General features: G+C 31.6%; 1 protein-coding gene across 3 annotated transcripts in view; it reads right to left on the bottom strand.

Annotated features, from left to right (window-relative positions):
- Nucleotides 1-14,023, bottom strand: part of LOC129235273 (S phase cyclin A-associated protein in the endoplasmic reticulum-like) — a 64,753-nt gene extending 50,730 nt beyond the window's left edge. For all 3 annotated transcript variants that reach the window (XM_054868989.1, XM_054868988.1, XM_054868990.1), the window contains exons 1-5: nt 13,969-14,023; nt 10,599-10,689; nt 8,872-9,161; nt 2,734-2,834; nt 950-1,078 (exon numbers count right to left, since the gene is read on the bottom strand). In XM_054868989.1, coding sequence (XP_054724964.1) covers nt 950-1,078; nt 2,734-2,834; nt 8,872-9,161; nt 10,599-10,689; nt 13,969-13,989 — 632 coding nt within the window. In that variant the 5' untranslated portion in view covers nt 13,990-14,023. The remainder of the gene's footprint in view (nt 1-949; nt 1,079-2,733; nt 2,835-8,871; nt 9,162-10,598; nt 10,690-13,968) is intronic.
- Nucleotides 14,024-18,787: the final 4,764 nt, after the last annotated feature.

Genomic DNA, 18,787 nt, shown 5'->3' with positions numbered 1-18,787 from the left:
CATATAATTGTAATGGTTATTAATTAGCAACTTTTCCCGTAATTTGGCACACCTAAGTGAATTCGAATTTTAGATAAGTTCAGCAGATGATTTTTAAAACTAAAGCTTTTTTTTTTTAACATCAGTAATATTTTTTATATTTTAGACGCTTTTTGGCTGAAATAGTAGCAGCTTTTTACAAAACAGTCATTTTTGTCTTAGAGTAAAATAGTCGTCATAGTCTTCAACTCTTCAAAATAGTCGCAATAGTTGCTTTTTTAGTCGGCAGTGGCTGCTCTGTTACTGTGTTGGTCTGAAACTACCAAACAATATGCCAAGTCAGAGCTGCCAACTTTTAAAAATCCAAATTTCTAGCACATCTGTTTGCTACTGGTGATAGATGAAGAGTTCTCTAAACAGTTATACAATTAACTTATCCTTAACTCATATTTTCATTCAAAAGTAATAATATGTTTTGGGATTAATATCTCTTGATTTGCAAGGTCGAATTCAAAGCATCTTACAAGTACCTACTACTTCCAACGTATTTCAGGTGAAACTAGTTCTACTAAAAATCATTGTTCCATTGCAAATACTCATTCGTAAAAGAAAATTAACTTGAGCAGTAAAAATTTTTTATACAATTTTTTAAAAAGAAAACCTTAAAAATTAGATGCAACATTCCAGATACTAAATAATACAACTATAGCAGGGGTAAGCAAGTAACTTTAGTTGGGTACAGCAGACACTTTTGAAAATTGTTATCGAAGTTTAGAGAAATCTCTCATATTCTACACTCACTGTTAAAAAGATAAATTTATCTCGCAATTACATCCAAAATGCTAGAAAAAGGCATAAAAGTGACTCCTAAAGATATTGTTGCCTAGATAAACATATATTTAAGTTGCCGACTGCTGAACTAGAGGTTTCAAGTGTATAATTCTCATATGATTTTAATAACTTTTCTTACATGGCTGAATCAAAGCACAAAACTCGCTTTGCCTGGCAATTTCCAGCAGTAAGCTTTTCTATGAAAACATTCTTTAGCAATGATTTTCCAGGAGATGACTTTCTAACTTCCCATGCCAGTGAAGTTGGTCTGTAAAAAAATAAAAAACCAAAAATAAATTATAATTAACAACTAGTTCTAAATTACAATTTTAATGAATTTATTTTAAAATGTTCATGACACATTAAAACTTTAAAGATATATCTAAAATTCTGAATGTCAGAGAATGAAAATTTCGAGAACACCTGGCATTTATTAGCTAGTTGTTTTAATGTTTGCATGTAAATTAAGAGGACTAAGGCTACATTTCTTTTGCATTATCATTTTCTTCAATAACTATAAAGCTTTGTTACAGGAGAATATTAGTTTTTGTACATTTTTGGTGATTTTGCTTTGTTCACACACTTCAGAACATACACTCAAAATTTAAGTTTGGTTGAAAATAATATGAAAATATTCACCTTAATTTCATAAACTAATGTCAAAACTTTGACAATTAGACTCCGCTCAACAGACCCAGGGGATAAACTGTTTGGAGGGTCAAAAATACTGACTTTACTGACCAAAATTTATAAAATACTGACCGATACTGACAAAAATTTTAAAAATTATCAAACTGTGGTGTATTAAAAAAGAGTGTCATACTTAGTGAAATAGATAATAGCTTTGTTTGTAATATGCAGCAACATCATACACAGCTATTTTGGTACAAATGATGTAGCTGTCATGCATATCTTATTGCTCAAAAAAGTCTTCATCTTATGTTGAACTTTGCACAAAAACAGGAAAATGTTTCAAAGAATATACCCAATATCAGACGGTGGGGTGGGGTGCAGGGAGGGGGGGTGCTAGGTTTTCCATAAAGCTAGATCATCCCAATTTAATAAAAGAATACCAAACATTTTTATCAAATAAAACAGACAAGCAGATTGGCAAAATTGGGCTGCTGTATTAGCCATTGATTCTTTTTTTGGCATTTTAAAAAGTTTATCAGAAAATGAAAACAAAATTGGCGGTGAATATTATCTTAAAATTAATTATTTAATAAATTTGAAAAGAAAAATCTTACTTTACTGACGAAATTTTGTAAATACTGACTAATACTGACAAATTTTTAAAATACTGACTTTAACTAACATTTACTGACCAGTTTTATGCCCTGCAAACCACAAAGAAAAAATATTAATTACAGATTATAAAGAGTAAGGTATTCATTCTACTAACAATCGAATAAAAGAAAGAAAAACGTTGTCTTACTTCAATGTTGCATTGTTTAGTAGTAGCTGTTAGTTTTTTTTTTTTTAATTATTATTTTTATTTTTTTATGTATCTATTTAATTAGATGAGAGAAGTTTATTTTGCTTAAGAAATCAGCTTCAAATATGAAAAAGATATGTTTGACATAATATGCATTCTTAGCTAATTAAGAGAACAGTAACTTGATGTTAGAAAATCATTGTTGGTATACTGAAAGTAAACTCGTTTAGTTCTAGACTGAATTTTTATTGTACTATGAATGCAAAGAACATGAAAGTACACAACAGTAAAATAATCTAACAAAATAACTGATTTTTCTTGTAAAATTGATGTTTGTATGCAATATAAAAATTATGAAATATAAAATGACCTGCAGACTTTTGAATAGAGCAGGATAAAGACAACCTAGTAGTCTTAATATCAGCGATTGCACTTATCATACAGTCAAGAATCACTCAAATCACAAATATTTACAATAAAAAACTAACCTGTTTGGAGGAGCTGTTTTCTCATAATTTTTGTTTATATTTATGTATTGAATCAAAGCATGAAAGTCTTTACTGTAATTTTCTAGCATCATTATCGCTTCCTGAAAAAAAAATCACCAAAGTTTCATAATCAAGCTGCAAAATGAAAAAAAAAAAAAAAAAAACTTCCAGCATTCATTTGAATTTTGACGCCTTGGATTCAAATTATGTTTTTCGGAATCACGAATTGTGATAGGACCCTACTCGTTGAGTTTTTTGTTTCGACAAAGGAAATGGCTAAGAAATTTGCATCTGTCATATTATAACTGGTGATTTTCTAGAATAGGTAATACAAGGCATAGCCATAAAAAAAGAAATGATTAGGACGCAGCAATCAAGATAAAGATTTTATGACCAATATCTACCAGTACACTTATCATAAAGAATATTTACAATGTATAACTTTACAGTACTTTTATTTTTTATCACTCTTAAAGGATAGGGATTAGTAACCTGGAAATTTTGTATTTAGATGAAGTTTTGCTTTTTAAGTTCATCTATGCTGATGTTTTTCATGAAAAAACGCGACTTTACACCCTTATCCCAATATCTTTTGAAAAGTAAAACTTGCTTAGGTTGAGTCTTGAACAAACGCAAACGATTTGTAACCATGGACAATGAAAATTTGTCTTCCTAATCTTATATCTTTAAACAAGCAATTCTTGTGGGTATATATATATTTCTTATCTCGGAAACGGCTCTAACGATTTGGATGAAATTTTGGATTTAATTGTAGTTTTGCATTCTAAGTTCATCTACATCAGTGTTTTTTCTGTAAAAACACAATGTTTTACAAAAAACAGTTTTTAAATATAAAGTCAAATTGAGTTAAGCCTTGTAGTAAACTGTGAGTTGACGCATCAGGCAGACGATTTGCAACCATAACAATGAAAATTTGTCTCTTCTTGCTTTAAAATTTTATACTTGCTTAGGGTTGCCAGGCTTGGCTGATATTGGCCACTTTGGCTAATTTCAAAAACACACTTGGCTGAAAACAAATTCAAAAGCATTATGTAAGTCGATGTAAGGCTTTTTTTCTTTTTTAAGTGAAACTATTGCTTGACCATCCTATTTTATTTTATTCTATTTATTTATTTTCTTTTTACACTTCAAATAGTTTCACGTGTTTTTAAAATCACGCATCTAAATTTTATTTCGAAGAAGTGTATGTCTTGAGATTCTTTATGTTTTGTTAAGACAGTTGTTATCATTTGTTGAAATGGTTTGTGAATCAACAGTTTTGATGGATATCATGCTGTACATAGCATTTTCTGGCGTAAAAACAAAAAGTACTTAATTAAAAAGAAAATCTGGATTGGGATAAAATCGTGAAACGCATCATAGTATGAAAGGAAGTATTCGGTTAAAAACCGATTTCACTATAGCAAAACTATAAGGTCAAAATATTTTAATTACTGACAAGAAAATTGTATAGTGGAAACAAACATAACAGATAGTTTAAAGCAAAATGTTGATTTAATTACATTCAGAATCTTCTTTGTTTGGTACTTTAGTGTTATAAGAAGGTCGAGTACATAATATTTCATTAACGTGAAGCTTTTCAAGTATATTTGGAAAAGTATTGAACCTTAAAAAGACACAATTTGACAAAAAATAATTCTTTTAAAGCCGAGCGAGGCTCGGTCGTCCAGGTACTAAATACTAAATGGAGTTAGCTTATTCTCGTCATCATGGTAATTTGAAAAATCAGAGTAACATTATCTTTAATCAAATGATGATAATAAGTAAATCGTGATTGCTCAAAAACAGGTGATCTTTAATTTAAAAATAAAAAATAGGTTTAATGGAAATTTTTCATTGTGTCTTCAAAAGTCTTCAAAATATCAAAAGGAAAATATTTGTTATCAAAATATATTTAATACAAGTTATGGTAGAGACACTACAGCTTGTTATTGAAAACATGTATTGTTTTCATCCTTATAACACATACTTGAGAACGAAACTGGTCCTAACTGGTACAAAGGCCAGAGCAGTTGCACTCACCCTACTTGAATTTTCTATAACCAATAGTACAACATACTACAAATATATTACAGCTTCTTTTGAATGTGTCTGTTCAGTTCATCTGATGCTCATCTGTACCCACATTGGTACCCACACAACAAAAAGAATGATAAGTCTCTAATATAGCATACAGAACAAAACAATTTAAGATTTAAATAAGTGTGTACTATTTTTGATATTAGTTCATATTTGCATAAAATGTCAAACTGCAACCAAACATTAAATTGTTCATGGTGCTAGCGAATACAGGGGTAGAAGTGACCGACTTGTAACATATAGGACATTTTCCACAAAAAATATAGGACAAATATAGGACACATTGTATGAATAATTTTGCTATGAAAAAAGAAATAATACATATCATATATTATTTAGTTATTCTTATCAATGATTTTATTTTAAAAAAACCTCAAAAACAAAATTATACCTTACATCTGAAATGACTTCTCTTTAGTGGAAAGAATAATTTTTGAAAAAACAGTGTACTTTATAGACTAAATAACTAAACAAAATTTTAACAAAGATAATTTTTATTTTTTCTACCTCACTCATGACCCAAGCACTAATTCCACTGTTCTTTGATTTTATATCTAAACTGAACCCTTTACCACTTGTCTTAAGAACATACAGAGCTTGAGAAGGATCCTTCAGACGTTTTTCAGAGTTTTCTTTATGCTTGAATGTTTTAGCATGCTGTCTCATTTGCGAAAATCCACTATTGCTTATGGGCACTGAACAGTTGCAAAAATAGCAAAAAGCGGTAAAATCATCTGTTCCCTTAATGCACCATGCACCAAAATCACCAAAATTTGTAGAATTAATGTCCTCCTGGTTACACAACTCCACACGAAATTTTGTTAAGCGATGCAATTTCGCCATTATAATTCCACTTATTACAACAAACTTACGTTTTAACATCATAAGGAACTAACATTCCACGATCCCAAAATTCCACAAAAAGAAAAGATTACAAAAAGAAAATCAGAGAAGATGCCTGTTGCAGAATTTAGTCAGTTAAGTTTTTTAATTTGAAATTCGTTTGGGCATGTACTTAGAGCGAAAAATCCGATGTCAAAAAGTTTATTTACTGCTCTTTTTAAAAGGTATATAGGGTAAAAAATGGGAATATAGGAAATATAAGACATTTTTGAAAAATATAGGAAATATAGTACGATTTTGATGCTTTTTTTTTGAAAATATAGGAAATATAGGATATATAGGACTACTTCGACCCCTGCGAATAGTATTTTATAGAGATTAATCTGTTTTGATTGGAAAAAAGGACACATTAGTTATGAATGTACATTTAAATAATTGAAAGTTCAGTGAGAAAAGCAGGCAAACTAACTGCATTTGAAAAGGAGCAATTATTATTGCCATCCTATTTTCTTATTTCTAAATACAGTGAAACCTCCCTTAACGGACACTCCCGAATAACGGACACCTCTAATTAACGGACATTTTTGCAAGTCCCAGTCCCTGAATATAGGCCATTCCATGTAATTCACTCTGAACTGATGTCAGTCTAACAATTAACGTATGTTTTTCTTAAGATTTTAATGAATTTTGTGCACAATAACTATTCAAAAGTAAAGATAAAAAAGAGGAAACTGGGCGCTTTTTCTAACTGGGGTTTTCTAACTGGGGCTCTCGGGAGATGCAATTGAGCAGACCGGCGGGCGCCGGTTGTAGTCGGTTTTATGGTGTCGTGGTTTCGTTGGGTTATTTAATTTTTAGACATAAAAAATATTTGCCCATATTCAAGGTCACATTGCCAACTGTCAATCATGCAATAGTGATACTCGATATAAAATAAATAAATTAACCATAAAAAGTGATTGTGGGGGGGGGGGGGAGGTGGGTTGCTCCGCCGAATCGCCGCCGTTGGTAATGCAAAAAAGAGATGTCAAACTGTTTTAACTGATTACTTTAATTGATTAAATGCTTTTTAAGACAAGTGTGTGCGGTCAGTATACCTTTATTAAGAAAAAACAGATTAATTACACTTGACGTAAAATGTAGTAAACCTTTCGCAATTGTTCCAATTATGTTCTACAAAGGGAACAACAGTCCATTTTGAAAAAGGTAAATTAAGTAGTTCCTCCTAATAGCGGACACCTCCCAATAACGGACAAAACTTCTAGTCCCTTGACTGTCCGCTATTCGGAGGTTTCACTGTATATGCAAGTTCTTATCATTGCTTTAAGTCAATGTATAAAGTAATAGTTTATTTGAGAATCTTATGTGGATCCTACACTACTTCTTTGTATGTGATAAATCATCAATTTTTTTAAATAACTTTAAAAAATGTGTGCTTGTTCGTACTTATGCTCGCAAGTTGAAAGTAATACTTTGTAAATGCATAAAGTTGTAGGCTATTTTCTACTTACACATAGAAGTAAGGTAAACATAGGGAATAGAGAATGGCTGCTTGAAATACAAAGAAAGGGGATGTTTTTGTTAGTGATTCAGATCAGAAATTTCAACAAAAAAAAAAGGACACATGGAGCATATAAGTACAAAACTATGATGTAATAATCCCTTATAGTGCGCAAAAAGGCATTTTAAGTAATTACATCTCTAAGCTTTTTAAAAACCAATGCAGAAAATATTTTTGCACTTACCTTTTCTGAATACCGACAATTTTAACGCTCATTATATGAAAATCTCTCAAAACGTCACTCACAAAAAAAAATCAATACTTCATTTTCGTCATCAACTTGGCGATACATCACTAAGTTGGCAATACAAAATTGCAAACCTAAAGCTTAGCAATATATCGTCAAACAGATGCCAATTTATCACATCACTTCAGTCTACACTAAAACTAACATCGTTTTACTCTAAAAAACCTGTAAAAGATCCCTTTTGGAACGTCCAAATGCAACCAATGAGAAGGTGCACAACTAGATCCACTCAAAATTCATTTGAGGAGTAAAATGGAAAATATGACCCAAAACTTGAGGGATTTTTTTTTTGCAAACACATTACTTTCTTCATTTTTGTACAAGGTAGTAAAAATGAATTCAAATGAAAAAGCAAAAGAGCGATTCTCGAAAAAATGTCCCGTGCGTAACGCTAAGTTTTTTATTTTATTCCAGTAAGTAATAAATAAATAGGGGATTAACTGTTATGCTTTGATAGTATATTAAAGCATGCATTATTCCCCAACAGCATTATTTTTTGAAAGCTTTGGTTAGCTGGAAAAAAAATTAAAAATTAGCATTACGCACGGGACATTTTTTCGAGAATCGCCCAAAAGCTTGGCTGACCAATGGATAAAAATCGACACTAGCACAGTTCCAGCACATAAGCAGCACAGAAAGTGCTTAGAGGATATTAGATATTCGCAAGCTAATTTGCATTTAAAAATAAAGAATTTTGCTTTTGGCTTTTATTGGTCCATTATTTGCTTACTTACAGTATTGGTATGATAATTTGATTTAAAAAACAAAAGGAAAGAAAAACAAGATTGAAATTGCAAAAACAAATATTATATTGGTGTTTTGCAAAAATATTGAAAATTTTCGAATTTACATACTAATACAATACGGCCTCATTTATCCAACCCTCATTGATCCAGATAAGAAGAGCAAATTTGTAAACACAATATCAAATTTATATTCGTTGAAATAATGATTTTAAAAAATGATAGTAAGACAACAACTGCAAATTGGCCAAACAACCACCTTTTATTTTGATCGTTAACCCAACAGCACTCCAGATAAACTTTTAATGATAAAGCGTTTGTGTGGTTATGCTTCATTTGAAAGCCACATTTTTTAAATAGAAGACACAAGACAGCCGATCAATTCTTTCTCAAGAAGTAGCATGAAGAACTATTTGTAGATTTTTCGATGTGTTGCAAACAAATACACGTAATTTGTTAGAAATAAAGGATTTGCTTTGCTTATAGCTCACATTCCCTGACTTATTTGGATGTTTAGATTTCTCAGATTGCTTTTGATCTCACTTAGTCCAGATACAGAGGTTGTACTTCCAAACATCCAAATTAAAAATTAATATGATATAGAAATGAAATAAAAGATTATTAATAGAAATTGACTGCATTACCTTACTCTCTACAATACTTTCATCCATCTCACAGGTTTGATAAATCTCATCAACTGCTCGATGCAAATTTTCAAATAAGAATGTCCAATAACGAGTTCTGAGATCTTTTTCTGGATTTCTACCAGCGGATGCTGATCTCAATCTATTTTTAGGCCTTGATAGGGTTGTCCTTCGTTTAGAGGTTTGTGGAAACTTAAAATCTTTCATCTTACTTGTATCACCCAGAGCAGGTTTAGGGGAAACAGACTGAGGACGGGGAGAAGTTGGAGGCTTCTTAGATGTTTTTACATCTAACAATAAAAAAAATATATTAATAAAATATGTGAAACATTTAGAATGTATTTATCACAACTTCAAACAATAAGACTCACTGTTACCATTAAAAAGAAAATATTAAAACGTAACCCCTTGAGTTATATTTACAATAGTTCTATCTGGTGCCTTAAAACATATTTACAGCTCAGTTGAACACAATCTCTATCCTAGGGTTTTTACTAGGTGCGCCCTGAACTAAAATTTTTGGGAGGGTGAAAATTCCCACTTTGCCAAATAAAACTCCAACTCTACCAAATGATAAAAAACAAGCATGCACAAGTATAACACATACATAACATCTAAAGAGAATAAACATCAGGTATGGTTAAAAAAGTTTTAAAAATTCAAAAAAAAAAAGAACAGAATAACAATACTCAAATAGTGCCTCCATATTTACCAAATTGTCAGCAAAATTTGCTAAATAAGAACAACTTTGGGAGATCAGTGGCTCTAGTGGTTACGAGCTACTGCTTTATTTTTCCATAAGAACGTAACTTTAAACAATATAAGCACTTAGTTTAAACACGTTCTGAGCCCTTTTTTAGAAACACTATACTTAGAAATTTGTAATTACATTTTCTGGTGCAGTTTTAGTCAAAATGTTCTTTTTTTTTGATAAATTTTATCAATAAACCATTATATTCAACAGATAAGCTATTTCCTTTAATATAATTAATTTTCATCATGCAATATCAAGTTGTATTAATTAGCATTCAGACAAATCCAGCATTAGTTACTTTAAATTTCCAAAACCACTTGATTGATATGAAAAGTTTAAAACCCATTGCTTCAAATTTTCTTGGCAAATGGATTTATCTTAGTGATCACCATTTTGAAGTACATTTTTTTTTTTCATATTTTTTAGTTTGGGAAAATGGAACTGTCCATATGTGTAACTTCCCAATACCTTCTGAAACTGACTGTATAGTATTCACCTTTTTGCATCCTTAAAGCATGCAAATCACAAAGTGGATATTCACCCCATATTTTTAATACAGTCAAAAATGATTCTCAATAAACTGTATTGCCCTGGGTAAGTAAAGGGCAGTAACAGCAATGCTTCTTTTGTTTTCTGCTTTTTTTTTTTTTTTTTTTTTTTGTATTTTGTCATTTATTGTAAGTTAGCTTTAATGTACAAGCTTGCTTATTTGGTTTCCACTGAAAAAAAAGGAATAATTCCAACATTTTTTAATTGTTAGTTAATGAATTAAAAACGTGTTTTTCACACATCTCGAAAACTTGTTTTTGCAGAGTAACATTTAGCTTCCCGAGGCAGAATAGTACAAACTAAACTGGTGTATAAGCAACCTATTTTAACAAACTGCTATTAAATTATAACATATTTTTATCAGAAAATATTATTTATAGAATGAAATAGAAAACACATATTATTTGCAGTAAGAAAATATCACCTTCAAATGTGCCATCAGAAATCCAATTGACAAGATTTCTAGCTTCCAATCCTTCTTTAGCAACCTTCTGTATAGTTTCATCTTGTGGAATCTGGCGAGATTTAAAATTAGTTTAAACTATATTTATCTGTGAAGTAAATAATTTTAAAAGAGCATTGTAGGGTCCATGAATGTACACTCAGGAATGTTGAAAATAGCACCCCAAGAAAAAAAATGGTACAATCGCGAAACTTTGCATATATGAAGAGACATGTGAATGTGCATTGACACCAATAAGATGTCAATCTTATTGGTGTCAATGCACATGACCATGGACCCACATTACCGGTGCAATCGAGAAAAAGGTGCTATATAAACCAGTGCATAATTTCAGATTTATAAATGTCATGATTACATCCCAATTATTGGAGAACCTTAATGAGTGAAAGATGCCAGGTAGGCGAGTTAGAAAATGTTTCTCCCAGTTAAGCGAGTTTGAGAGAGGTTTGATCATTGGCATGAAAATCGTGGGCTGGTCGACGAGTCGTGTTGCTGCCCAGGTGGATCGTTCAGAGTGTTTCATTAGAAACTGTTGGAGGCAGTGGACACGAAATGGTACTTAGGTGCGAAAAAACTGGTTCTGGAGCGATTAGGAAGATGACAAGGAGAGAGGATCGAAGGATGGTCCGGCAAGCGCTCGTGGATCCCACAGTGACTTATTCCACCATTCAAGCAGACGAAGTGGTAGCAGTTGCTCCCCGAACCATTTCTAGACGTCTAGTGGGAGTGAATCTGCAGTCCAAGCGTCCTTTTCATGTACTCCCTTTAACACCAAAACATAGGCAACTCCGTCTACAATGGTGGGGAGCCAGAGAGATGTGGGATGTCATTGACTGGCAAAAGCTGGTGTTCAGCGATGAATCCCGGTTTGTTTTGGGGTCAGATGATAACCGCGCACGGGTTGCATGACAAACTGCATGTAACAACAGTATAATGGTCTGGGGGGCCATAGCCTATGATAGCCGGTCCACTCTAGTTGTGGTACGTGGAACCATAATGGGTCAGTGTTATGCCAATTAAATTCTGCAACCACATGTAGGACTGTTCCTAAATGGTCTCTTAGGGGCAATTTTCCAGCAAGATAATCCTCAGTTGCATACAGCTAGAGTTGCTCAAGACTTCTTAGGTCCTTTTGAGACTCTTCCATGGCCTTCTCGCTTCCTGGACTTGTCCCCTATAGTGCATGTATGGAATCAGCTAAAACCTCAGATGCTGCCGTGCTACTCTGTGCAAGATTTAGAAGAGGTTGTTCAAAATTTGTGGGTCCATCTACCTCAGGATAACATCAGACTTTTAATTAGCTCAATGCCGGACAGTGTTGCAGCTTGTATTGCAGCAAAAGGGGGTCAAACACGCTATTGAAGTAGCACCCTGTATTTATCTCATTTCTTAGCCTGTAATTGTTTAATTGTCTAGACTTTGGGAAAAATCAAGTGTATCTCTCACCTATATTTATTCTGTACATTAAATTTCACTTCAATCCAATGTTTCCTTCTTAGGGCGCTATTTTCAATGTTCCTGAGTGTATATAATTATTGAAAATTTTAGATCATGATTTAATTCCAACTGTAAAATAATGTCCTTTTAAAGAAAATACTCAAAGTTCGAAAACTAAGATGATACAATGTTAACTTTTAAATAATCAACTTATATGGATATCAAAAGGGAGGATACGTTTTAAATTTAAAACTTGGCACATTAATCACAAAGTAATCTATATTAAAATGCATGTGAAATGGAGTAAAGATGCATCCTGAAAAATTGGAGCATGAGAACTTGAGCATTGCTCTTTTAAATGCACTATATAAACTTTTGTCTACCAATTTATGTATGAGGGCAAATCAAAAAGTCTTTGTGCCGATTTTTTTAAGCCAAAATACGGCTGTGAATACAAAGTGAACATATACATTCCCAGGAGTGACCCTTCCTTGAACCAGACCAGCCGTATCTGCCTTTTGCTCCGATGAGCGGAGTTGCTATCAGTCATTTAAGATGGCGGTTGTTCTTTAGACGTCCACAGCTTATGAGCAGCGAAATGTTATTTGTTTTGTATGGAGCAGCGGACAAAAGACCATAGCAATTCACAGGGAAATGCACCTGCAGTCCAGACCTTTCCCTTAGTGATTTTTACAATTTTAGTCTACTGAAGGGTTTCTAGCAGGACAAAAGCCAAGAACGTTCTCCAACAGTGATTCCACAGGCAGTCGGAAGAGTTCTACTCTAATTTAGTGCTGTGATGGAACAAATGTCTGAACTAGTTTGGTGACTATGTGGAAAAATAGTGTAAGTGACATAGTTTACTATGTATATTTGTCAATACCTGTATGTATCTTCGTTTGGCAAATAAAAAATAGGTGCAAAGACTTTTTGATTTGACCTCGTAAGTTCCCAGTAAAAAGAAAATTTTCACTTCTGATAGTAATTGTTTGATATATTTGCTTTGAAAATGAGAACATAAACCACCTCATTCTTAAATAAAAATCATTTTCAAAGGTGCTCATTAAAGTATAAAGATAAAGCAGACTCTTATCTAACCTTCTGAAAAATGTTCAGAATGTTTTTGTAAACATAAAATCTGGCACAATCACGATCCCAATTTTTATTCATTAGTTCAATTTTGAAGGTTTACCTATTTTATTGTTAACCCATTTTGTTAATTATTACTTTTATATGAGGATAGTAACATTACATTCATCATTCTTTTCAAATATTTGGTAACTTAACCTAAAGCGAGCTTGAATTTTCACGCTTCGTAACCAGTTCAGAACATGGCATTTCTCAATTTCCCGGCAATTCAGAAGTTGCTGTGCTTATTATATTAATTATCTACACTCGACGTTTGATTTTTCAAGCACTCACAATCTTTGTAATTATTCAATAGTAGAAAAAAAAAATTTCATTTAAATACAGTAATTTTTCAATCTTTTTTACAAACTGGAAGTGATGAAAATCTGTTTTTTTGTGAACTGGGCATAAGGTCAAAGTAGCCCTTTAGTGAGAATTCCAGTACCAGGGACAGGAAACATCAGGGAAGAAAATAAATCCTTTCATTCAAATTGTAATTTTGTCTTCATCCATTTTTGCTCTTATTTTTATAAAAAAAAATTAATGAAAATGGTCAATGGCCCTTGATTTTACTTTGTGTGTTTAAGACATTTCTTTACGTTTGGTGTAAAAACAAAAATATAATATTCAGTAGTATTGATAGAACTTTCCACTTAAAGATGTATACCATGTGTAGTACTTTTTGATATATTTCTATTTTGCAAAAACGTTTTCTGGGGTCCCAAAGAGTTCCTAAAATCAAGTGCCAAATGTTTATAAGACTTACCTCAATGCTTATAGATGCCATTTTGAACAGTACATTATTAAAAAGTTGCCCTTTGTGAAATGTTATGTAGATAATATTTTCCTGAAAAAAAAAATCATATTATTGTGAAAAGAATAAATTAAGCAAATTAAATATGAATTCTGATTCAATAAATATTCATTATTTATGACTAAGTTCCTTCAATATTAATTTAATACTGAAAAATAATATTTTTAATGTTGCTATATGAGAAAGATGAAATGAAATAATAAATCAAAAATTTTAATTAGTTCATGACAAGCTATATGATGACTACACACTATGACACTCATGATGTCATCATGACACACTATATAATGTAGCTTAACTGTAGTTAGATGCATAAGCACAAGAGAAAAATAACAAAACACATATGCACTCATGTGAAAATTCAGGTCTAGATAAATTGTAAAACTGTTTAAGAACTGAAATAATTTAATAGAAATTTTCTGAAAAAAAGAAAAAAACATTGTGTAGTTTCCAAGTCCTATATAGACGCAGCTTCTAAGTCTTATTATAGCAGCAGCTTCCAAGTCCTATATAGCAGCAGCTTCTAAGTCTTATATAGCCAAAGCTTCTAAGTCTTATATATGGGCATTTCCACGAAAAAGTGGACATGAGGGTAAAAATTTCAAAATTGTCCTTTTGCAATAAATAATATGTCAAACTAAGGTAGTGATGTGGATCGGGTAAATACCCAGCGGGTAGGTAAATATTTTTTGGGTATTTACCCGGGTATTTACCCAAGGCCTGGGTAAATACCCAAAAACTGGGTATTTTACAAAAAAATGCAAAAAGTTAATGGGAATTTTTTTTTGAAATCTTAATATGAAAAAATTATTAAAACTGATACATACATATGTATTATTACACAGTTTATAATATTTTTAATTGAAAGACTTGATGAAATTATGAAAGAAATATATCATGAACCAAAGAATCTTTCTTTTCCATGTCATAATTGGAGAAGTATAAGCAATTCAATGATGAACTCCAGGATTTCAAAATCACAATCTAGGTTAGTCATATCCAAAATGAAAAAACAAAAGGAAGCATGAGGGATGTTTGGACGAATAAACAGAGAAGTTATTAAGACTATGATGTTATTTATTTTATTGCTGTTTAAGTGATAACGTGGCAAATATAGAAACAGTTTTCACATTAATAAGCAAAAAAAAAGATCAAAATATTGCTTTTTGTTGCCTTGCTCATTTGCATTCGCTCCCCGGTACTTCATGATGAAAATTTATTCAAACTATTTTTAATACACCCAATTAGTGATGTAGGGTGGGAAGATAAAAATTTTTTTCGGTATTTATCCGAAGGCAGGGTAAATCCCCTAGAAATTGCGCATTTTGCAAAAAAAAGTTAGGTGGTATATCAAAAGGTGTTTTTTTTAACATAAATAAAAAAAAAGGAATGATTAAAAATATAAAAATTTATGTATTATAATTTTTTAATTAAAGGCTTAGTTAAATCTAAGGCTTAATGAAAAAATGATATGCAGAATACGCCTGAACACTTGAACTAGGTTTAAAGGAAATTTCTGTAAAAGATTTAGGCAAATAAATAGTAATAATAAATTGAGCAACATTTTGATGTCATGCAGGGACAAATTACTGGGTTATAAAAAACTAGGACCTTAGTTTTTTTTTTTTTTTTTTGTAACCAGTTAAGCTTTTTACTTTTTGTAGAATGGCTTTTTTATATCTGAAATTTGGCTATCAACATTGATTGGACATATCCAACACATTTAATGTGAATATCATATTTGATTGCTAAGTTGTACCACACAATAATTCTTTAAATATGTGATCAAAATACAATTTTTGGGCAAAAATTTATTGTTTTGTATATGGTTGGTTACTTATATACATATTGGAATACATATAGAAAACTATTTTAGTTGAATATAAATTTTTTAAATAAATACCCGGGTAAATACCCAAAATGGGTATATACCCTGGGTATTTACCCCTAAAAATAAATACCCGGGAATTTTACATCACTAAACTAAGGTAATAATATGAGGATTATGAAACTATAAAGAATATTTTCATTATAATTACTGTTTTTCATTTTTTGGGGCTTAAAGTTAGTGCAACATAAAAAACTTTCAGTTTGAAAAAATAGGGTATTTTCATTCTCTCTGAAACAATACTTCAAACAGTAACATTTTTATTTTGTGTACTTTTATTGTCATTTCTGACCTTTGACTATCTTTTAAAGTACTTTATATTTGCTAAAAATACATTAAAGAACATTTGTAATACAAATATACTTATAAGGTCTGTCTATCACACCCGTCACAGAAAAGACGCTTAATATAGCATAGCAAATGCAGTATTCCATGAAAAAGCATGAAATTTCATAAAAGTCTAATTATTGTGCATCTGATTAAGTATGACACAAAAAAAATTTGCTTAAAAAAAATTAATATGAAAATTTTGGCGTGACGGGTGTGACAACACTTTCTAAATTTCAAAATAATTCCTAAATTTAATAGAACAGTTTACATACTTCTTTTTCACAAAAAATTAAAAGATTAAAAAATAGTAATAAATCCTGAAATTCAAAACATTTGAATTTGGCAAGAATTGTAATTATTTAGTATTTCATTTTTTTTTCATTCTTCATAAATTTTCTGATAAATACAAATTATAAGATTAATTTTAAATAGACATAACTGTGCCCTAGAATTAAATGTGGTTTACATTTTTAAATTGTAACTTTATCTCATATAACTCTATCTCTTTGTGAGAGTTCTTTTGTGATTCTGATGGTGAAGAGATCAAAGTTTCTTTCCTACAACAGAAGCTGTTTTTCTTCAATATTACATCTTTTTACGTCACAGCTCATCAAATACTACAGTCAAAGGCAATGTTGTCATCAAGATGGGACAAATCTATTGCAATAGAAGGCATAAAATCGTTTCACCACTTTCAGGTGTGCGATTCTACAAATCTTTTAATTGGAAAGACTGCTAAGTCTACATTGAAAAAAGTAGCTGTCACTTCGACTCAAACAGTAGATCTTCCTCCTAGCAGAATCCTACAACCACCTGAACTTACAATTGGTGATTTTGTTTTGGTTTCACTTACCACTACAGGCAGCAGTACGAAGCACTGCATAAATAAATTTTATTATGCTACTGTTTTGGACATTGACATCACGAAAGAAGAAGTCAGTTTAAAATATATGGAGGCTAGTGGACCCCATTGGATTTGGCCAGAAAAAGAAGATATTTCATCTGAAAAAATATCGGTAATTATTAAAAAAGTTGCTCCACCAGCCCTTGTAACAAGTAGAGGCCATTATAAGTTCTAAAACAATGGTACATATACGTATAGGATTTAATTTCTTATAAAATGTAAGTATATATTAACTATTGCCAAGCTCACAATTTGTATGTACTTTTCTGTTTGTCTGTACTCTTCTTTAAAAAGTTGCTCCACAAGCCCTTGTAACAAGTACAGGCTACTGAAAGTTCTAAAACAGCTGTATGTATGTTTATATAGGTGTTATTTCCAATAAAATGTAAGTATATGTTAAGTATTGTCCAGTTTAATAGTTGTACTGATCACTGTTCTTCAAAAATTTGCTTCTCAAATTCACAACTTGGCACACTGTCACACCTGTCACAAATTCTGTCACACCCGTCATGCCAGAAAAAAAATTCCTATGAGGTAAAAAAATTTAATTGTGCTATAAAACTTGTGTTTTAAGTTTCATCTGAATCTCATTCAAAAGAAAAAAAAATGCTACAGAAATGAAACATTAAAAAATTCACAGGAAATTGCACAAATGCAAAGGTAAGTGAAAACTCATGTCTCGAAAACGTCACACCCATCACAAAATTTAAAATATTTTTTTAAAAAATTGAAAACTTCCACAGTTTCATTTTAGCTTAATTATTTAAGCAAATGCATAGGTTAACATCATTTAAAACTTTGTTGGTGTTTACTAAGTTATTAACTGGGTAAAACTCAGATACAACTCTCAAAAATAGCATCTCAACGTCACACCCGTCACAATGGAATTGCCCATAGCCAAAGCTTCTAAGTCTTACATAAATAGAGTCAAATAGTAAAACATAAAGTCAGTGGAGTGCCACTATACAACTCTAGCATGTTTTTTTTCTTCAATTTTATTATTTTTTCTTTTTGCGTATTAACCGAAGGAACCACGAAATTGCCAAGCAACAAATATCTCTAAATGAAGAGATTCATTTGAAAAATATCAAAACAGTGCTTAAATTTAAAAAAATTTTCTGAGAACGGTGTTAGCTTGTTCGTCTATACCAGTGCTCCTTAACCTTTGGGCCGCGCCCCTTAGACTGTACTGAAAAAACTGCAAGCAATGATTTAATCATAATGTTGTAAGATTCTGGGCTGTTGTGCCATGGTCCGAGTGTTGTTACTCCATTCGGACACATCTGCAGCGGCCATCTTCAGTGCTAGCATGGTTGAAGCTTCCAAAGAAGCAACTTCCTAGCAATTGATGCAGATATCGAAGTCTTGTTACTATTTATGTGGGAAGAGCTAGGGCTTCCTTCGTTCTGGGCAGGATTGGCTGATGAATTGTTTGTCCTTGTTTCTGGTTCACTGAAACTTGGGTTTTTGAGTCATTCCATGTCAAGTGACCTAGAGGTCCCCACTCGACCATCTCCGTTTTGGATGAAATTTTATACAGGCATAGAGATGCCTTTGAAATTAATCTATGCAAATTTTCAGCTTCCTAGATCCAAATCCCGAGGATCTAGGATCTCCAAAAAATGTGATCCGAGTTAGCGGATTAGCTT

The sequence above is a fragment of the Uloborus diversus genome, chromosome 2 (assembly GCF_026930045.1).
Source record: "Uloborus diversus isolate 005 chromosome 2, Udiv.v.3.1, whole genome shotgun sequence".
Taxonomy (NCBI): Eukaryota; Metazoa; Arthropoda; class Arachnida; order Araneae; family Uloboridae; genus Uloborus; species Uloborus diversus.
This window is presented reverse-complemented; position numbering and strand designations above follow the sequence as displayed.